The sequence below is a fragment of the Lepus europaeus genome, chromosome 3, assembly GCF_033115175.1.
Source record: "Lepus europaeus isolate LE1 chromosome 3, mLepTim1.pri, whole genome shotgun sequence".
NCBI classification, from domain to species: Eukaryota; Metazoa; Chordata; class Mammalia; order Lagomorpha; family Leporidae; genus Lepus; species Lepus europaeus.
Genome location: NC_084829.1, coordinates 159963141 through 159984299, shown reverse-complemented (window position 1 = coordinate 159984299; position 21159 = coordinate 159963141). Strand labels below are relative to the sequence as shown.

General features: G+C 61.7%; 1 protein-coding gene across 1 annotated transcript in view; it reads left to right on the top strand.

The window, feature by feature from the left end:
• The window catches only part of EZR (ezrin), a 42634-nt gene that overhangs the window by 19243 nt on the left and 2232 nt on the right, over positions 1-21159 (top strand). Inside the window, exons 2-11 of the mRNA XM_062186996.1 lie at positions 1438-1521; positions 4301-4396; positions 4924-5198; positions 5472-5555; positions 7284-7430; positions 15641-15737; positions 19232-19395; positions 19575-19705; positions 20183-20343; positions 20521-20613. Of these exons, the coding sequence (XP_062042980.1) occupies positions 1438-1521; positions 4301-4396; positions 4924-5198; positions 5472-5555; positions 7284-7430; positions 15641-15737; positions 19232-19395; positions 19575-19705; positions 20183-20343; positions 20521-20613 (1332 nt within the window). The remainder of the gene's footprint in view (positions 1-1437; positions 1522-4300; positions 4397-4923; positions 5199-5471; positions 5556-7283; positions 7431-15640; positions 15738-19231; positions 19396-19574; positions 19706-20182; positions 20344-20520; positions 20614-21159) is intronic.

The window sequence follows — 21159 nt, the reverse complement described above, 5'->3', positions numbered from 1 at the left end:
GCCGTGGCCAGCATTTGGGGAATTAACTGGCACACGGACGATCTCTGGCTCTCCATTTCTGTGTGTGTCTTTCCCTGTGTCATCGTCACTCAAGAATTTGGTAATGGACATTTTTGTGTCAATTTAAGTTTTTCTGGCCGATTTTTTAAATAAAAGATTGGTTTATTTAAAAGGAAGAATACAGAGAGAGAGAGAGAGAGATCCATCTTCACTTGCTAGTTCACTTCCCAAACGGCTGCAGTGGTTAGAGCTGGGCCAGGCTAAAGACAGGCTCCTGGAACAAACTCCACCTCGGTGCAGGTGCACCTGGGTCACCCCCCCCTCCTTTCCCAGGCACGGTAGCAGGGAGCCGAGTCAGAGCAGCTGGGACACCGGCGTCATGGGTGGCTGCCTACCCCGCTGCGCCACAGCATGGCCCTCACTGGCCACTTTCTGTTTCTAACAAAGAAAATGAAGTTCACTCCTGTCTTTCGTTTCTCTTGAAAGATACAGACCAGTAGCATCCCTTGATACTCTGGTACCAGATCAGAGACTCCGCCCTGCCGCGGTGAGAACAGAGCTCACCTAAGCGAGGCCGCTTCTGCTGAGTGCCCTGTGCGCGCTCCCGAGAACCCCGGGGCTCTGAGGGCCCCCCCGATGCTTCAGTGCCAGGTTCTCCTGACACGGGTGCTAGGTGCATTGTTCCACTGCGAACCTGACAGCACAGAGCTGGAGAGCACCCGGTGAGCTGTGGGAGCTGGCCCTAGTGGTCACTGTCAGCCGGGACCCTTGGCCACACACTGGTTAGCTAACACTGGGTTGCCCGTTGGGGGTGGGTGGAGCCCGATTCAGTTCCTCTGGGGCATGTGCAGTGTGTGGGCCACCCAGGTGGGACGCTCCTGTAGTTCCTGTCCTGGGTCTCTCCTGTTGGGGGCGGGACCTCTGCGGCACCTGGGTGTCTCAGCTGGAAGGTGGTGAGAGGCAGCTGCTAGTTCCAGGCCGTTCTGCTGTGCAGTCTTTGGGCCCATCCTTCCGTTTCCACGTGACTTCCGTCGTCCGTCTCGGTGCAGAAGATGCTGTGCGTGGACAGCGCACGGCTGGCTCGGGCGTTCTCCGTCCTCGTGGCAGTTTCCCCTGGGCCGCCGCGTCGCGTCCCGCCCCCTTCCCTGTGTGTTCTGTCACCTTGCATTTCTGGTCGCTACTCCGATGGTTCCAGTGTCAGCGCCGCCTCCCTCCCCTTCCCGGCTGCCATGGGTGAAGCCCCCACCCGGCCGGCCTCACTCGGCCCAGACAGCGCGTGGGAAGTGGGTTAACAGCTGTCAGAGCACTTTCACGGGCACGAACAGGCTTTCTTAAAGGCAGAGGCCACCCGCGCTCCTGTGACGTTGCTGGCGTGTGTGGCGTGGGCCGCCGGGGCGCGGAGCCCAGCTGAGTGTCGTTTGTTTGCTTCCGTTTCAGATCAACGTGCGCGTCACCACCATGGACGCAGAGCTGGAGTTTGCCGTCCAGCCAAACACAACCGGAAAACAGCTGTTCGACCAGGTGGGTCTCCGCCAGCTCCAGGGGGTTACCATTAAGGGAAACAAAAAACAAAAATGTTGATGATTTTGGGAGCACCCAAATCATTGCGTTTGCTCAGTGCTTTGCCCGGGTTTGCTCGCCTGAGGTCATCCAGGATGTTTGAAAAGCCATAAAAGTGCTCAGCTGGTTCACACTGCACCAGTAAAACCCAGCAGCAGAGGTTAAGTCTTGCCCAGCAGGTGCGTGCCAGCACCCTGCCTGATAGCATTTGTGGGAAGCCAGTGAAAATCAAGTGTGTCCAGCACAGAGACAAGAGGCTGAGGAGGGATTGGGACCGTGCAGGTCGGCTAAGGTGTTGCTGGCCTCTGCATCCCAGAAGGGCTGCCTAGTCCCTGCCATCTCCTCTGCTCCTGTGTGTAACACATCTCGATGACTGGAGACGTGAATCCTCACTTGGCTCAGGAGGTGCCGTCTCTGGTTTCTAACTGGTCCTGCCTGAACGTCTGTGAAAAATACAGATTTCGAGAAAATAATTCAGTACCTTTAAAGTCAGAAGGTTTTTATCAAATACTTATTAGTGATATTAACACTTATAACATGCTCATTTTTTTTCTAGTACAGCTGCTCCAAATGCAGTCCTGTCTCCTGGTCTCTTTCCCCATTAGGCTGTAGCTGAAAACTGAGACATGGCTTCGTTTCCAAACTTTCTGTCCCAAGTCAGCGGACTTTGTCTGCGGGGGGGGGGTGGGGGGGGACAGCTGGGGCCTGCAGCCCGTGAAGTCTGGCAGGGCCGTGCCCCTCGGCCACCGCCCTGGAGAAAGCAGCCGGGGACACGGGCGCGCGTGAGCAGGACCCGCTCCCGAGGTGCTGAACGCAGTCCCGAGGTTTCCAGAAGTTTCCAGGGACTTCTTCCCTCCCTAGCGTTTAACAACGGTTTCGTTCCTAGCTTGGGGCTGGGCGGACAGAAGATGACATTGGCCATGGGCTGTAGCTGCTGCTCCTGCCTTGGCTGAGCTCGGACGAGACCCGCATTACTGACTCGTGGAGACATGGCCGCCGGGTCAGAGGCGCCGAGGGGGTGGCCGTTGGGCCCCTTGGACCTTTCAAGAGATCGAGGGCGCTGTCACTTCTCGATTTGATTGCTTTTTTAAAGATTTGTTTATTTGAAAGGCAGAGTTACAGAGCAAGGGACAGACAGAGAGGTCTTCCATTCACTGGTTCACTCCCCAAAAGGCACAACAGCCAGGGCTGGGCCAGGCCGGAGCCAGGAGCCGGGAGCTCTCTCTGGGTCCCACACGCAGGTGCAGGGGCCCAAGCAGTTGGGCCGCCCTCCGCTGCCTTCCGAGAAGAATTAGCAGGGAGCTGGGTCGGAAGTAGAGCTGCTGGGAACATACTGGTGCCCTATGGGATGCCGGCGTCACCACTACGCCACAGCGCCAGCCCGCCAGCACCCCGCGTGGGCACAGGGGCGTGGAAAGTCAGCCCCCCACTACCCCTGCCATTTGATGTCTTCCGCCACAGCCCCCTCCCCACCCAGTTCGGACCCTGGAGCACTGGCGCCCTGTCTGACTGCAGCCCAGGGCCCCTCTTTGCGGGAGAGCACCCGGGGGCAGTGCCTGTGTGGGGGCGGCGGGGCCCGCCCGGGGCTGTGCCCGAGACCCTCCCCTCCGTGCCCCTTGTTCCCAGTATCGGAGAGGACATCTCCACCGTGGCTAGAGATGAGAAGACACGTCTCGCCTTTCCTGTCTAAGAACCTGCCGTGGGAGCGGCTGGGACAGAGGTGACGGGTGGTGCACGCCGGCCTGCCCAGAGCCCAGACGCACCTCGCGCGAGGGGTCAGCGGAGTGGGGGCGGGCCTTATCCAGGGGCGCTGGGCTCTCCCTGGGAGGGAGGATCCCCAGGGTGGCTTTTCAAGCGGACTGGAGAGAGCGGGGCTGACTGTGCCCTCTGGGGGGCGCGGGGAAGGACACAGAGCCTGGGCAGTCACCCTGTGCAGGATTCCTGGTGCAGCTGGGGAAGGTGTCCACCAGTAACTGCATGGGAGAGCCCAGGTAGAATTAGAGAGAGGGAGAGACAGATCTTCGTCTGCTGGCTCACTACCCAGATGGCCACCATGGCCAGCGCTGGGCCAGGCTGAAGCCAGGAGCCCAGGGCTTCCTCTGGGTCTCCCACGTGAGTGCAGGGGCCCAAGCACTTGGGCCATCCTCCTCTGCTCTCCTGGGCGCGTTAGCAGGAAGCTGGATCAGAAGTGGAGCTGCTGGGACTTGAACCGGCGCCCATATGGGATGCAGGCACTGCAGGCCAGGGCTTTCCTGCTACGCCACAGCGCTGGCCCCAGAGCTTCACATTTCTGAGGTCTGAAGTCTGCCAGTCGCGCGGAGCGTCCCCTGTGGAGCCCGCCGCCTTCTGCCTTGCGTGCCACGGCTGCTTCCCCTGTACAGGGCGGAGGCCCGGGCCAGCTGGCCCAGAGCAGGGCCCCGGGGGCGGCTCTGGTCATGTCCGGCTCTTTTCTACCTGGGACACCTGGGTTTTGCCTCAGCCGGGCCTGGTGGTTGCCACAGAGGAGGGCGTGCCGGGGCACAGAGAAGGAGCAAGGTTGTCTGAGACAGCAGTCGCCCTGGGTCTGCTCTGGATCATGTGAACAGTGAGCCCTCCTTGGCCGTGGTCGCCCGTGGGTGAGACCGCGCGGGCGAGGTGCAGGCAGCCGTCCATCTCGTCTCGGGAGCTGCTGCCTACGTGATGGCCGGGGCCTGCCCAGGGCGTGGCTCCTGACCGGGCCTCCCTCCCCTCTCCCTCACAGGTGGTGAAGACCATCGGCCTCCGGGAAGTGTGGTACTTTGGCCTGCAGTACGTGGATAATAAAGGGTTTCCCACCTGGCTGAAACTTGATAAAAAGGTGAGGCGGCTTAACTGTTCCCACGCCGCGGCTTGGGCCTGCAGGTTTCCCGGGCAGCCGATGCGGCTGCTGATGGGTCGGGGTTCCCCCGGCCCTCAGCGTGCAGCTGCTGCCCGACTCCTAGCTTCTCGTGGCCTGGGCTTTTCAAATGAGACCTGAACCTCAGATCTGGGAGTCGCCTCTGTAGTCCGAGCCCGTGGCTGCTGTCGGGGTCCGTGACATATCAGCTTCCCACTCCTAAAGGATTCCTCTCGCGATCGCGCACTCTGAAAGCCACGCCGCCCCCACCCTCTTACCCCCCGGGTCCCCACGACAGGCCGGGGTGGGGGGCTCCGTTCCAGATTCGAGGTCTCTGGGGTCAGTGGCGCTGTCCCTGGAGGCCGAACGCGGTGTGGGGGCTCCGGGCTGGCTTGGCTCGTCTCCCGCGCTACAAGGCCGTCTCGGAGGAGGTGCCACACGGCCGGCAGCCGCGGGGTGAGGGAGGCCCCGTATGCACGTCTGTGACAGGGCTTGGCTTCCGTGCCCAGGTGTCCGCCCAGGAGGTCAGGAAGGAGAACCCGGTCCAGTTCAAGTTCCGGGCCAAGTTCTACCCCGAGGACGTGTCCGAGGAGCTCATCCAGGACATCACGCAGAAGCTGTTCTTCCTGCAAGTGAAGGAGGGCATCCTTGGCGACGAGATCTACTGCCCGCCCGAGACGGCCGTGCTGCTCGGCTCCTACGCCGTGCAGGCCAAGTTCGGAGACTACAGCAAGGAGGCGCACAAGGCCGGCTACCTCAGCTCCGAGCGGCTGATCCCGCAGAGGTGAGCGTGCCCGGGACGGGTGGGGACTGCCCCTCCTGCCCAGTGCTCGGGAGACCCCGAGCAGCCGACTTCGCGCATCAGGTGCCTGGCCCTTAGCGGCCCGCAGTCACCAGGCCCCCTAAATCGCCGCCTTTAATTCTGCCGGCAGGGCCAGCTTTGGCCTGTTCTGGGTGCTTCGTCTTCCAGGCTCGCAGTGGTTTTGTTGAAGGGCCGGCCTGTGGGTGGGAAGGGGCCCTGGAGGTGACGGCCCACATCCCTCTCTCTCGATGGCAGGGTCATGGACCAGCACAAGCTCTCCAGGGACCAGTGGGAGGACCGGATCCAGGTGTGGCACGCGGAGCACCGCGGGATGCTCAAGTGAGTGCCGGCCCTCGGGCCTGGCCGAGAAGGAACTGAGCCGAAGTGGGTTCTGGGGGTGGTGGGGGGAGGGCAGGTGTGTGTTCGGTAGAGCCAGGTGCTGTGGCCTGGGGAAGGCAGCAGTGCTATGGGAGCCTCCCTGGGCCCGCAGCACGGGGGAAGCCTTGTGTCTGAGACTCGGCTCCTCGCCGTCCCGGCGCCGCTGCCCTTGTTGTCCCCAAGGGGATTGTCTCCAAGAGTGGACGGAATGAAAACTGGCTGTGGCGGAAGCAGCCACAGCCTGGGCATGGAGGGACTGGGAGACGGCTGAGTGTACGCGCCAGAGACTGACTCGGGCGCCGTGGGCCTGGAGCCCTGCACTCGGAGTTTGTGTTTTGGGGTTTTTTTTTAATTTGGTTTTGTTAATTTTCTTAAAGATTTATTTGTTTGAATTTAAAAAGAATTTTTTTTGAAGATTTTTATTTGAGAGATGGAGTTACAGACAGAGAGAGAGAGAGAGAGATAGGTCTTCCATCCACTGGTTCACTCCCCAATTAACTGCAACAGCTGGAGCTGAGCAGACCTGAAGCCAGGAGCCAGGAGCTTCTTCCAGGTCTCCCACATGGGTGCGACAGCCCATGCACTTGGGCCCTCCTCTACTGCTTTCCCAGGCCATAGCAGAGAGCTGGATCGGAAGAGGAGCAGCCGGGACTAGAACTGGCGCCTGTATGGGATGCCGGCGCTGTGGGTGGAGAATTAACCTACTGCGCCGCAGCGCTGGCCCCAAGATTGATTTATTTGAAAGGCAGAGCTACAGAGAGGCAGAGGCAGAGAGAGAGGTCTTCCATCCGCTGGTTCACTCCCCAGGTGTCCTCCACAGCCGGAGCTGAGCCGATCCAAAGCCAGGAGCTAGGAGTTCTGCCAGGTCTTTTACAATTTGCAGAGGCCCAAGGTCTTGGGCCATTGTCTGCTGCTTTCCCAAGCCATGGCAGAGAGCTGGATCGGAAGTGGAATAGCTGGGACTCGAACTGGCACCCATGTGCAATGCCGGCACTTCAGGCAGCAGCTTTACCCGCTATGCCATCGCATCGGCCCCTTGTTTTGTTAATTTTTTATAAAAAAATTTATTTGAAAGGCAGAGAGAGATCTGCCATCCTCCAATTCACTCCTCCAGTGGCTGCAATAGCTGGGGTGGGCCAGGCTGAAGCCAGGAGCCAGGAACTTCATCTGGGTCTCCCACGTGGGTGGCAGGGATCCAAGTATTTGGGCCGTGCTCTGCTGCCTTCCCAGGCACGTTAGCAGGGAGCTGGGTGGGAAGTGGGGCAGCCAGACGGAACCTGTTCTCATCCGGCTGCCAGCATCCCGGGCGGTGGCTTCGCCCGCTGAGCCACAGCACGAGCCGCTGCTTCAGAGTTTGTGAGTGGTCCAGGCGTCCTCTGTGGGGGAGAAACAGCTCTAGGCCCGCCGGGCTGGCTCTGGGGGAGGCACTGGGAGCCCCTGGAGGAAGCTGTGCCCAGCCATAGACTTGAAAAGAAAGCCCTCCTGTCTCCCGGGAAACGCATGGCAGTGCGTCGGTCCCCCTAGTGTGCAGGGGGCAGCAGCAGCAGCAGCCGGGGCCCCAGGCAGCCTGGCTCCCGGGCTGCCCCGACCCCAGGCCCCTCCTGCATGGCACAGTTGGCCGTGGCTGCACGGCGTCGGTCGAGGGATCGTGGCTCACGGCGGTCATACCCGTGTGTGCCCTCCCCTCAGGGACAGCGCCATGCTGGAGTACCTGAAGATCGCCCAGGACCTGGAAATGTACGGCATCAACTACTTCGAGATCAAAAACAAGAAGGGGACGGACCTCTGGCTCGGGGTCGACGCGCTCGGGCTGAACATTTACGAGAAGGACGACAAGTGAGTCGCGCTCATTCCTGTCTGTAGCTGGGGACAGACGGACGTGGTCACTGTGCACGTGGCTGTGTCTGGATCTCTGGCCATCCGGGGGCTGCCCAGCAGCACGGGGTCAGGGGGCGGCCTAGGAGGGGCAGTGGCCTTGCTGACGGAGGCCTGTGTGAAGAAGGCGGGGAGCACCCCTTCCCCTGCACGGAGCCCACTCACCCCTACCTCACTCAGCTCAGCCTGAGCTGCGCTCCTGGCCTGAGGGTTGTGTTCACCCAACCAGGAATAGTTGTGTCGCCATCAGAGACTTGAAGATTCCAGAAGCAGTAGCCACTGAGTAGAAACAGCCAGGCGGTTGCCTCGCGTGGGCCACGCTGCTGTGTGGTGGGGTCGGGCTGGGTCGTGGGTGGAGCCTGCGCAGGTTCCCCTTTCTGCCAGGGAGAGAAAGGGTTCGAGTCCATGGGGTCCCCTGAGCGCAGGGTGTGCCCGCCAGCTCGATTCTGGTGGCTGGAAGCCACCCGCGCTGTCGGCCTCATCCTGTGACAACATCAGGTTTAGGACTGGCAGGGTGGAGGAAGGGGCAGTGCTCCGGGGGTCTCAATGACGCCAAGCTCAGCCCGTCGGCCTGGGGTCCGGCTTCTGTGGGTGTGGGGCCGAGGCTCAGTGCCTGGACCGTCCTTGCGCTGCCCCTGTGAGGGACAGCCCTGGCTCACCCGAGTCCCCGTCTCCTGCTGCTCCTGACACCTGATGCACGCGTGAAGAATCTCAGCCGCGTGTGTGTCCCTGCCGGAACCCAGAGCACGGGGTGGGCCCGGGGGACCTGCGCCAGACCCCAGTCAGTGCCCCAGCAGGGGGCTGTGCGCAGGCCGAGGGGCGGGTGGGGTGTGCTGTGCTGCACTGAGCGGCGGGACTCCTGTGGCTGCGAGTGGGTTCCGGAGGAAGCCCCCCCCGGGGCCGGGGAAGCAGGGGTCCTGCCAGTCATTCCTCAGAGCTGGCGGGGCGGAGGCCCCAGCAGAGTTTGGGATGCCCGGCCCCATGGGAACACGTGTGGGAAACTGCCCTTGGCCTTTGAATCTGTCCCTTGAATGGCCAGATTCTGTAATGCGGCCATGGCCAAGGCTGTCCAAACAGGTTTTTCAAGCTGCACGGAAAAGCCATAGGCAGGCACTTGCTGCCGGCCTGTAACTGCTCCGGCCCATGTACACGTTCTCTTTTGCCCAAGAAGAACAGGAGCCACACACCCCATTCCGGCCCTTCCCCCACCTAGCAGTGAACCCCGAAACAGGGTCTCTCCCTGGCCTCCAGTCAGAGTGCTGGTGGCTGATTGGCCAGGTCCTTGGCCTGGGCATGGCCGCTCCGTAAGGCTGAGGGTGCTCAGAGCTCGGCCGTGCCGTGGGCAAGAATAGATACTCTTGATGCGTTGTTCAGGCGGACTGGCTGATAGACTCAGTACGTAAATTGAGCCAGGAGAGGTTTCTCCACCCTGCAAATGAACAAATACATCTTTATGTGAGAGGTGCTGGAGCTCCGCTTGGACAGGGAAATGTCCCCTGGGGCCCCTTTCCATTGTGGGGGGCGCAGAGGCCTGGCCACTGGCTGCTCCCCTTTCTTTAAATCCGGAGCTCAGGGGAGCGGTTGGGAAGAGGGGGCAGACGCCTTCCCCGTGGGGGCCGTGTGAACAGGGCTCACGTGTCGGTTACAGCTCTGCCTGCTGCGCTCAGACCAGAAACGAACCACAGGGACTCATCCCACCCCTCCGTTCTCCAGCCCTTCAGGGGTACTCCCCCTTCCCCTTCCTCCCTCTCTGGGTCTCTCCCCCCACCTTTCTCTCTCTGGGTCACTCCCCGCTTCCCCCCTCTCTGGGTCACTCCCTCCCCCCTCCCTCTCTGGGTCACTCCTCCCCTTTCCTCCCTCTCTGGGTCTCTCCCCCCACCTTTCTCTCTCTGGGTCACTCCCCCCACACCCTCCTCCCTCTCTGGGTCACTCCCCCCTTCCTCCCTCTCTGGGTCACTCCCCCCTTCCTCCCTCTCTGGGTCACTCCTCCCCCTTCCTCCCTCTCTGGGTCACTCCCCCCACCTTCCTCTCTCTCTGGGTCACTCCCCACTTCCCCCCTCTCTGGGTCACTCCCCCCACCTTCCTCTCTCTGGGTCACTCCCCCCACCTTCCTCTCTCTCTGGGTCACTCCCCCCACGCCCTCCTCCCTCTCTGGGTCACTCCCCCCACGCCCTCCTCCCTCTCTGGGTCACTCCCCCCACCTTCCTCTCTCTCTGGGTCACTCCCCCCACCTTCCTCTCTCTCTGGGTCACTCCCCGCTTCCCCCCTCTCTGGGTCACTCCCCCCACCTTCCTCTCTCTGGGTCACTCCCCCCACCTTCCTCTCTCTCTGGGTCACTCCCCCCACGCCCTCCTCCCTCTCTGGGTCACTCCCCCCACGCCCTCCTCCCTCTCTGGGTCACTCCCCCCACCTTCCTCTCTCTCTGGGTCACTCCCCCCACCTTCCTCTCTCTCTGGGTCACTCCCCCCACGCCCTCCTCCCTCTAGGTCTCTCCCCCCACCTTTCTCTCTCTGGGTCACTTCCCCCCTTCCTCCCTCTCTGGGTCACTCCCCCCACCTTCCTCTCTCTCTGGGTCACTCCCCCCTCTCTTCCCTCTCTGGGTCACTCCCCCCACGCCCTCCTCCCTCTAGGTCTCTCCCCCCACCTTTCTCTCTCTGGGTCACTTCCCCCCTTCCTCCCTCTCTGGGTCACTCCTCCCCTTCCTCCCTCTCTGGGTCACTCCCCCCCCTCCCTCTCTGGGTCACTCCCCCCCCCACCCTCCTCCCTCTCTGGGTCACTTCCCCCATCCTCCTCCCTCTCTAGGTCTCTTCCCCCCACCTCTCTCTCTCTCTGGGTCACTCTCCCCCCACCTTCCTCTCTCTCTGGGTCACTCCCCCCTCTCTTCCCTCTCTGGGTCACTCCCCCCACGCCCTCCTCCCTCTAGGTCTCTCCCCCCACCTTTCTCTCTCTGGGTCACTTCCCCCCTTCCTCCCTCTCTGGGTCACTCCTCCCCTTCCTCCCTCTCTGGGTCACTCCCCCCCCCACCCTCCTCCCTCTCTGGGTCACTCCCCCCCCCCACCCTCCTCCCTCTCTGGGTCACTTCCCCCATCCTCCTCCCTCTCTAGGTCTCTTCCCCCCACCTCTCTCTCTCTCTGGGTCACTCTCCCCCCACCTTCCTCCCTCTGGGTCACTCCCCCCCATCTTCCTCCCTCTCTGGGCCACTCCCCCACTATTGGGCCACACACCCCAGCAGCCATTCCATCATAAAAGAAAAGGCAGTCTTGGGAAGGGTGGGGGATTCAGAGTGGCTGTGTTCGGAGGTGTTGGGGCTCGTGCACAGCTGGGGACCGGGAGGCACTGTGCGAGGCGTCTGTTCCCTTCAGCTCCTCGTGGGTGGTGATTCGGGGCAGTCGCTAGCATGTGGCTTCTCTCAACATCTCCACCTCCCGTGGCCTCCCAGGCCGCCTTGCTGACCATCTCGGAGTGAACTGTGACACCAGGGTATTTGTCCCCAAGTGGAGAAGTGTGCCATTTACTTGGGCTCAGTACACCTTTTTTTTTTTTTTTAAGATTTTATTTATTTATTTGAAAGTCACAGTTACATAGAGAGAGAAGGAAAGGCAGAGAGGGAGAGAGAGAGAGGTCTTCCATCTGCTGGTTCACTCCCCAATTGGCTGCAACGGCTGGAGCTGTGCTGATCCGAAGCCAGGAGCCAGGAGCTTCTTCCAGGTCTCCCACGCAGGTGCAGGAGCTGGACCAGAAGTGGAGCAGTTGGGACTCAAGTTGGCACCCATGTGGGATGCCGGCACTGCAGGCGGCAGCAGCTTTATCCGCTATGCCATAGTGCTGGCCTCTCAATACACTTTTTTCCTTTGATATAAACTTCATTTTTTTAAAAGAAAAGACGTGCTTATTTGAAAGGCAGAGTGACAGATCTTCCACCTGCAGATTCACTCCCCACATGACCACAGCAGCGGAGGCTGGGCAGGCTGAAGCCAAGAGCTGGGAGCTCTATCTGCATCTCCTCATGGGTGTCGGGGGCCCAAGCACTTGGACCGTCACCCGCTGCCTTCCCAGGCGCAGGCGCGTTGGTATCAGAAGCACTGAGTAGCCAGGCCGTGAGCCAGGCTCTCGGAGACACGTGTGGGCGTGGCTTCACCTGCCGCCCCACATTTGCCTCTGCTACAGAGTTTCGACAGGTAAAGATACCTGCAAGATACAGGACATAACCAGCCCGGGGCGCATACTTCCAGTTTAAATTTGCAACTGTTTATTCCTATGTTTTACAAACCAAATCCAGGGTAGCTTCCCCCGGCTTCCTGGAGCTTAGCGCCTGAGGTGAGGTGACCCTGATGCACGGTGTTAGGTGGCCGTGGACCTCGCTCCCACTCGTGTCCTGTGGCCCCCAGGACCCTGGCAGGATTACACCGCCGCCTCCCAGTCTCCGACTGCGACAGGTGCACGGCCTGCCTTTGACCTGTAGGACCTTGCATATTTTTAAAGAGTGCTCTCCCTCGTCCTTGGCCCTGGGTTTGTCTGGTGTTTTTAGTGATAAAAGTCAGGCCTTGCGCTTTGGGAGGGTATCCAGGGGTCTCCGGGGGATGGGGGGCACATGAGCTCACGCCACGCTCTCGCTGCTGGTGCCCACCTGGCTCGTTGGCTACCGTGGTGGCTACCAGGTTTCCATTCCTCTCTTTGTAAGCATCGAGTGTATTCTAGGGAGAGACCTTGAGACTATGTAAAATCCTTAATTTTTTTAACTTTTTTAAAAGATTTATTTATTTATTTGAAAGGCAGAGTTAGGGGCAGAGAGAGAGAGGTCTTCATCCACTGGTTCACTCCTCAAATAGCCACAACAGCTGGAGCCGGGCCAATCCAAAGCCAGGAGCCAGGAGCTTCCTCCAGGTCTCCCATGTGGGTGCCGGGGCCCAAGGACCTGGGACTCAAACCAACATCCATATGGGATGCCGGCCCTGCAGGGAGTGGCTTTACCAGCTATGCCACAGCACTGGCCCCAATTTTTAAATGTTTTAATCTTTAAAAGCTTTCATTGTGTTTGAAAGGCAGAGCAGAGGAGGCAGAGAGCGAGAGCGAGAGTGAGAGAGATCGTCACCTGCTGGTTCACCCCCAGGGCTGGGCTGCACTGAAGCCAACAGCCCCAGACTGAAGCCGGGTCTCTGGTGCGGGTGGCAGGGAACCCGTCTACCTGAGCCATCCTCTGTGGCCTCCCAGTGTGCACCAGCAGGAAGCAGAGGAGCCGGGACGTGTGCCGGGTGCCACGCATGTGTCCCAAGCTGTGACTTAGCTGCCGTGACAGCCGCCTGCCCCTGTGCAGCCCTTACTGGTCGATTCCAGCAACCACTGGTGAGACCAAGGGGAAGCAGGTGTTGGTGTGGAATTCGAGAAGTGAGTTTTTCATTCCTTCCGCCTTCGCTAGCCGCGGTTTCCCTGCGTGGGGCCGATTTCTCTTCCCCGTCTGTTGGGTGGACGCGGCCCCGACTCTGTCCCACTCTTAGTGTTGTCCTGCACCAGTGGTGGTGATCTGATTGGCCAAATTGCTTGAGATTTGGCCCCTAGGAGCCCCTGAGGCGGCCGTGTGGCTCCGTGATTCGGAGCGCTGCCTGTTCTCACCCCTCGGGGTACTCCAGCCCAGACCTCCGGGCCCTCTTCCGGGAGGCTCCCTAAGCCCCGTTTCTGGTGTTGGGGTCCTGCAAGGGAGCTTTCAGGAGGGGGAACGGGAACGGCAGTGGGTGTCGGGAAGGCGTTGATGTCCCCACCGTGGCCCAGAACTGGGGGGCTTGCTCTGCTCCGCCTGGCTCCCCACTTCCCCTGGGGTCCTGCTCTTCTGCCTGTCACCGTCGGGTGAGGCTTCGCAGTCTGCAGGGACAGACTTTGCAGACCCAACAGGAAGCAGAGTGCGCGTGGCCGTGGGGTGCCCGGCCCTGGACACCAGGGAGCCCGTGGAGCTCGGAGGCCCGAGTTTTCCTGCTCGGAACCTGCGTTGAGACCCCTGGGAGAGCAGGAGCCAGCGGCTGCGTCGCGACCCCGTCTCATGCTGGCTGGGGGCTGAGCCACCGCGGCTCAGTTCTCGGGGCTCCGGTCAGACCCCCCCAGGCCTTCCTGCACCTCGTGGGCCCGGGTAGGCCCCAGCGGGCTGCAGCTGACGGGAACGCCGGAGTTTGATGAACAAACGGGGTGGCCTTCTTTCAGCCAAGTCTCACTGACGTGAACAGAGGCGGCTCTCATGGCCAAGGCCCAGCGACAAAGGCCCCCTGGAAAGGGGCAGGGAGGAGTCCTGGGAAAGCAGCCAGGAGCGCTTTTCTCATCAGGGACAGAGCCTGGAAAGGCAGTGGTCTGGGGCTTGTAGACCCTCTGGGACGTTTCTACGAGGCCCTCTAAGAAAAGTGTTCATCGCGTGCTGGGCTCATCTTGCCCTCTTGCCTCCCATTCCTCCCACGTGGTCCCCCTGCTCCCAGGTGTGCTGTCCGTGTCTTAGCCGGGCTCCCCTCTTGCTGTTTTTGGGGCCCTGGGCCCGTTAATTTACAATCATGGGTTTCTCTCTTACCCTGGTTGTTCATTGTCTTTGCAGGCTTTTGCGTTTTGGCAAAGCATAGCTCCTGAGTGCATGCCCTAGTGTTGCTTAGCAACCAGGGGCCACTCCTCACCACAGACCTACTCCCATGCTAACCTAACCCAGCCTGCTTTTTTTTTTTTTTTTTTTTTTTAAGATGTATTTATTTACTTACTTGAAAGGCAGAGCTACGCAGAGGTAGGGGCAGACAGAGAGGTCTTCCATCCACTGATTGACTCCCCAAATGGCTACTACGGCCAGAGCTGAGGTGATCCGAAGCCAGGAGCTTCAGACGCAGGTGCAGGGGCCCAGACACTGGGCCATCTTCTACTGCTTTCCCAGGCCACAGCAGAGAGCTGGACTGGAAGTGCAGCAGCCAGGACTTGAACCGGCTTCCATGTGGGATGCTGGCACTGCAGGCGGCGGCTTTCCCCACTGCACCACAGCGCCAGCCCCCCAGCCTGCTTCCTGCTACCTGTGAGCGGGACCAGGCAGCAGCCCCAGCACCACAAGGCAGGTAGATTAGAGAACGACATCTCTGAGCACGCAGTGCCCGTACACAGGGGGACTTCTCTGAGCACAGCCCCTGCTGGCACGCCTGCTCTGTGTGTTTTTATGGGAAGTGGCGACAAGGGGACAGAGCTGTAAGACAGGAGGCTCTGATGCAGCCGACCAGCCCTGTAGGTGCGCCCCTGCAGGTGTGCCGCGGGGTCCTCCTCGCCACCTCACCTGCCTTGCCCATCTGAACCCTGGGTGGACGACACTCCTCCCCACCCCCGCTGCGTTCTGAAAAGCGAGGCTCGCAGGGCTGTGGAAAGGACGTCTTGGTGGAATTGGCAGGTCTGCCATTGTCCGATTTTATGTGCAACGGGGTTGGAGAGTTGTCGAGTAAGTGGAGCGGTGTGGTTCCGAGTCATGGGACGGACTTTCCGAGGGTCCTTGTGAGAAAGACGGGGTTCAGGCAGAAATGCTGTATGCTAAGGAGAGCTGGGGGGCTGCCCGGGGGTCTGCGGTCCGAGGGCCTTTCTGGAAGCTGGAGGGTGACACGGAAGATCTGGCCAGAACGCCTGGCACTGAAAGTGCGCTCAGAGTCCACACCCGCCCAGAGCGGCGGGTGGAGACGGGGCGGGGCCTTTCCCTGCACATGGTGGGGGGCTGGCATGGGTGATGGTTACCTTATTTATATTACAAAGTTTCTGCCCTCTCTCCATACTTAAGTAGATGTTGGGGAGACAGTTGGGACCCGGGTTGGAAGGGTGGGTTTGAGCCAGCACGTTTGGGCTGCAGCAGGCCGCGTTCACGTGCTGTGTTGATGGCTGCAGGGATGGGGAAGGAGGGAGTGTGGGTGGGTGGGGTAGAGAGAGGCCCGGCAGGCAGAAGGCTGCGCATGGTTAGCAGAGGCCCCTGGCCTCGAGATGACCGTGTGGCAGCGTGGACAGGTCGGGGCTCTTGGACGAGAGTGGGTATCAGGTGTTGTGCCCCAGGCTGCCTCTCTACAGTTGTCTTGTGTTGAACTGCTACAGATGAAGACTGGACTTGGGGGCCTCCACGGCCGATCCCAGCGCACTGAGTGTGTACCTGCAGCTAACGATCCCACCTCTTTTTTTTTTTTTAACCCCAGGTTGACCCCAAAGATTGGCTTTCCTTGGAGTGAAATCAGGAACATCTCTTTCAATGACAAAAAGTTTGTCATTAAGCCCATCGATAAGAAGGCACCTGTAAGTGGGGGTTCCTGCTTTTCGGAGTGACGGCTCAGTGAGTCTCAGGGAAACACTCAGACCTCTCTGTGTGACAAGGAGGAGACGTTCGAATGCCCCATCTGTGCCAGAGAAGAACTTCCAGCCGGCCACCGTGAGGGCCAAGGGTCCTGTGGCCGAGTGCCCATTGTGGGAGGGGACAGGGGAGATGGGGTGTCCATCAAAACCCAGCTGACTGTAACCCAGGTGCCCAGAGGGTCTCATGGCTACCAAGAAGAGGGCAGTTCCCGAGTCGCTGACCTCGGCCAGACGATGACCATTTCCCAGAATGCCTTGTCCGTCACCCGTGCCTGGGAAATCAGCCCAGTGTCCATGTGGACAGCCCGCCCATCTGCATACAGATGCCTGGGGCGGGGCCCCTGCTGGAGGGCGGACGATGAGACCTCCAGATCTGAAGGGCCAGAGATGGCTTCCAGGGCCGTCCTTGACCTTAGCCAAGTGTGCCCAGAGCGTCACCTCTGCCAGGTGCATGCTGGGAAGTGACCTGTCTGCCAGATGAGGCTGGGACCGGGGCCACGCTTCCCGTCGTGGCCGCACAGAGCTGTGTGCTGCCGGGGAGCTGCAGGCTGGTTCTGTCTGTCCCGCCTGCCCTCGGCCTCGCGGCGGGTGTTTGCTCAGAACACCTGATGCACGGGTACGTCCATGACTGGCGTGGCGTCAGGGGGAAATGTGGTTTAAGTTGCCACTTGAAGGAGTTGTTGCCCCTTTAGACCCAGGGGATGGATTCTTAGGTCACCGCTGTTCCCCTGGGGCCCAGGCCTCGGGCGCCTGGCGTGGGGCTGCTCGGCCCGCCTGGAACAGCAGGTTCCACACCCTTGTTAGTCCAGCGTAATTTAAAATCAGCAGGTCCTGACGTTTGCAAAAAGTATTTTCTTCTTTATTGGAAACGCTTCCTGCTGTCTGCAGACTCTTGACTTTACTCTGTGGGTGGCGGCCCAGTTATTTGAAATTAAGCCCGCCTTCCGCTCAGACCCCGTGGCTCCATGGTAACTAACAGGGAGACCGAGGACAGCAGTCTGCCCTCTCCGGGCAACACTGCCGACCTCCCGGGACTCAGAAATTCGGCTCCCGGTGGAGCCAGAGTCCGCGCCAGCCCAGACTCAGAATCAGGGCGCCGTGTGCACATCCGGCCTGGTGTAAGCTCAGCTTTGGGAAAGCTGAAGAGGGTGTCATCCCAGAGCCCCGAGCCCCGAGCCCCAGCAGCTGGGACACATCCCGCTCCTGTGTCGCCATCACTGACACAGGAGAGAGGGAGGGAAGAGGGGGCTGGCCGCGCCCTAGGTACCCGGCACTCCTGGGCCCGGCACACACATCACAAACGGGACAACACCTGTCCACTCTGGCGGAAGAAGGCAACTGAAGCCGGTCCACAAGGTGCTTCTGTGTTGGAAAAACAAAGCAAGATGGGTGTGTGGGGGGGGGGGGGCGGCATTGCTGGGGGGGGGGCGGGGGAAGCGCAGTCTTGTCACCCTCCATGCCCTCGGGGGCTGCTGGGCAGCAGGGCCTGGTCTGTCTGTAAGATTTCATTATTTGAAAGGCAGAATGACAGAGGGGAAGAGAGAGCTCTCCTGTCCACTGGCTCACTCCCCAAATGGCCACAGTGGCCAGGCCCAGGAACTCCATCCTGCGCTTCCACACTGGTGGCAGGGGCCCGAGCACTTGGTCCCTCCTCCACTGCCTTCCCAGGCGTATCAGCAGGGAGCCGCATCAGAAGTGGAGCAACAGGGCTCGGGCTTGGGGCTCGAAGCAGCACTCCAGTGTGGGCTTAACCTACACCCACCGCCAGCCACCTGGCCTTGGACTTCCACTTGGTCAGGTTCACATGAAAGTATAGCAGGGCGGCGAGGACTCCCCTTCTGGCTGCCTTGCGGGGGGCACCTGGCACTGCCCCCCTCGGGGAGCTCCCGCGGGAGGAACCTGCTGTGGACCTGCGCCCCGGGCTAGGCAGCTGCCTTTCCCGCTGGCTAAGGGCCTCTGGTTCTTGCAGCCTGTGGCAAAGGCTTTTGAACGGTTGACAAAATGGCTGGCCCTGGCTGAGCTGCTGGCTGCGCTGTGAGCCTGGGGGAGCCCCTCGGCCTGCCTGGGTCCCCGAGGGGTAACTTTCCCAGCCGTCTGGGGCCCCTCCTCCTCCTCCCACCCCCCACCGCGGTAATGGGGTCCTTCTCCCCCCCAGCTGTCCTGGTTTTGCATCAGAAAGCCCAGGTCGGGACTTGGATTTAGAAAGGGGCTCCTGGGGGCTCCTGGGGTTTATGTGGCTCCACCTAAAATCAAAGGCGGCAGGAGGAGCCCCCTCCCCACCTCTGCCCTGCCAAGGCCCTGAGATTCTCGAGTTAACCTGAGTTCCTGGAGTTCCGGCCCCTTGTGGTTTCAGTGGACTTTTTTCTGACCTTGGTCTGGGCTGATCTTTGCAGATCCGTCTGAGTATCGGGGAGGGGCCCCCCCGCTGGGCCTCTGAGCCCGACACACAAGATTGCTTTCTCTTGGGTAATAAGAGATGGGCAGGTAATAAAAATTCCGGTTTCTCCCGCTCCGGGCTCCTCCCTGGGAAACCCGATGACTTAATAACAAGTGTGTGAAACCCCAAGGAGGGCCCCGCCCAGGAAGTGCAGGGCTTCTCGCCGCGGCCTCCCCTCCTGTTCCCCAGCGTCTGGCTGCCCGGGGCCTCAAGGTAGAGAGGAGGCACACACAGGCTCTCCTTGTAGAGGAACCTCTTAGGAAATCTCCCAGGCCGCGCCCCCTCCCCTGTCCAGGGTTGGGCACCTGGTCATGGAACTGCTGAGGGCCCGGTTCCGTGCTGTGCAGAAGGTTCCGTGCTGCCGTCTGAGCCAGACGCTGGCCCAAGGACCGTACAGACCTCTGGGTTGTTCGCAACAGGCCCGTTAGGCACCAGCACCCCCAGAGCCATGCGCTGACTCCCACGGTGGCCAGGGGCTGCAGGGCTCGGGACACCCTGAGCGTTGCACTGGCCCCAGAGATGGAGGTGAGCGAGCACAGCCCCCGCCCTCGGCGGCCGCAGCCTGATGGGGACAAAAGCCAGGGATGCTAGTGTGTGATGAGTCCGTGGGGGACCATGGGAGAGGGAGCAGGGCGGGGGTCCTTGGGTAGAGGGCACTGGCGGAGCTCACGCAGGCATCGGTGGAGCTGAGGCAGTTGGAGGCCTGGCCGGTGGCCCGAATGGCAACTCGGTTTGTGTGTGCGGGAAAGGCTGGGAGACGGAACTTACCCAGGAGGAGCCGAGGCCTAGGGAGGAGGGGACACAGGGGCTGCGCAGTGGGAGAGGTGGGCACCCCTGAGTGGTGTGGGAGGCCTGGCCTGCACCTGCTCCCCGCCCCCGCCCCACCGCTGGCCCCGTTCGCCATCGCAGCTGTCCTTTCAGAACTCGGGGAAGCGTGGTCTGGGAGACGTGGCCACGCAGAGGTGGCCTCAAGGCGGCGCCGCCCTGCTCTCTCCTGTAGGACTTCGTGTTCTACGCCCCCCGCCTGAGGATCAACAAGCGGATCCTGCAGCTCTGCATGGGCAACCACGAGCTGTACATGCGCCGCCGGAAGCCGGACACCATCGAGGTCCAGCAGATGAAGGCGCAGGCCCGCGAGGAGAAGCACCAGAAGCAGCTGGAGCGGTGGGTGTCGGGGCTGGAGCGGTGGGTGTCGGGGGCTGGAGCGGTGGGTGTCGGGGCTGGAGCGGTGGGTGTCGGGGGCTGGAGCAGGGAGCACGCCGAGGGCCCCTCCGCGCCGCCCCCCTCGCAGGGAGTGGGGCCGGCAGCTGAGAGCAGGGCCCCTCTTCCTCCTCCCGGTCCAGGCAACAGCTGGAGTCGGAGAAGAAGAGGAGGGAGGCCGTGGAGCAGGAGAAGGAGCAGATGTTGCGGGAGAAGGAGGAGCTGATGGTGCGGCTGCAGGACTACGAGCAGAAGACCAAGAAGGCAGAGAAAGGTGGCGCCCGCGGGCCCCGTCCCGGTGTGGGCGCAGAGGCAGGGCCAGTCCACGCACACCTGGGAGGAGCGTGTTCCCAGGACGGGTCTCGGTTTAATGCAGGTTCCCAGCAATGGGGCTCCTGCCAGGGAAGGCACGACCCGGCTGTTTACAAGTTCACAGGCACTGTGCCAGAAAGGGGGCTTCCCAGCCTGCCCCCGGCCCTGGGGATGAGAGGCCAGGCCCCCTAGCAAGCCGGACGCCCCAATGCGGCGTGACGGCAACAGCTCCTGCAGCCGTTCTTCCCCAGCGAGGCGGCTGGGCCTGGGGCCAGCTGCCGTGAGACCCGAGACAGGCGTGGCAAGAGCTGTACCTCGGGCCCTGACACTGGCCTGGGAGCACTTGGCAGGAGGGTTTCTCCCTGTCCTGAGGGGTCCTGAGGGTGGCTCCCACGCTGGGCCCCTGGCCGCGGTCTGAGCCGCCCCGGCCGTCCTCCAGAGCTCTCCGACCAGATCCAGAGAGCCCTGCAGCTGGAGGATGAGAGGAAGCGCGCCCAGGAGGAGTCCGAGCGCCTGGAGGCGGACCGCGTGGCCGCGCTGCGGGCCAAGGAGGAGCTGGAGAGGCAGGCGGCGGACCAGATAAAGAGCCAGGAGCAGCTGGTAGGCTGAGTGGTGGAGGGGCAGCTTCTGGGAGCCGAGGCAGTGACACCTGCCTTGTCGTGGCTGTCCCCTGGGGCTGGGAGGGGGCTCTGGCAGGGGTAGGTCCCGCGGGGCCAGGGGGGAAGGGAGGCCGGTGGACACTGCTTCTCAGCGCTGAGGCTCCCCCTCCGTTCCCAGGCCGCAGAGCTCGCCGAGTACACCGCCAAGATTGCCCTGCTGGAGGAGGCGCGGAGGCGCAAGGAGAGCGAGGTGGAAGAGTGGCAGCACCGGGTGAGCCTGGCTCCCGCGTGGGGGCTGCCGGGTCGGGAGGAGGTGTGACTCCGCCAGCTGCACTTGCAGGACCGGGTGTGAGCTGGGGCACTGGCGACTAGAAGAGGAACCTCGTTCCCCACTTTCCTCTGCCCAGCTCTGCTCACATGGCCGCCGTCTGTACCGCAGGGCACCCCAGGGAGTCCTGGGAGCTCGCAGGTCTGCAGAGCTGGTGAGATCTGGGCTCACCCAGGAGCCACGGCTCCCTCACTGCAGCAGGGGGCAGCTCCTGGCTCCCCAGGCGAGGCCGCCACCCGTGGGCTGGCGATCAGAAGAGGGCCTGTGCTCCCGGGGGCCCTGGGGCACAGCACAGCCCCAGGAGAGCCTGCAGGTGTGGTCCATGGCGGAGACTTAACCCCAGGCCCTTCCCACCCGAGGTACAAGCAGAAGACTTGGGTGCTTGGGTTTTTGGAAGTGCCACAGGTGCCACACCCGCAGGTCCACCAACCGTCCATGGAAAACAGGGTAAAAAAATGGCATCTGCACCAAGCGTGTGCAGACTTTTTT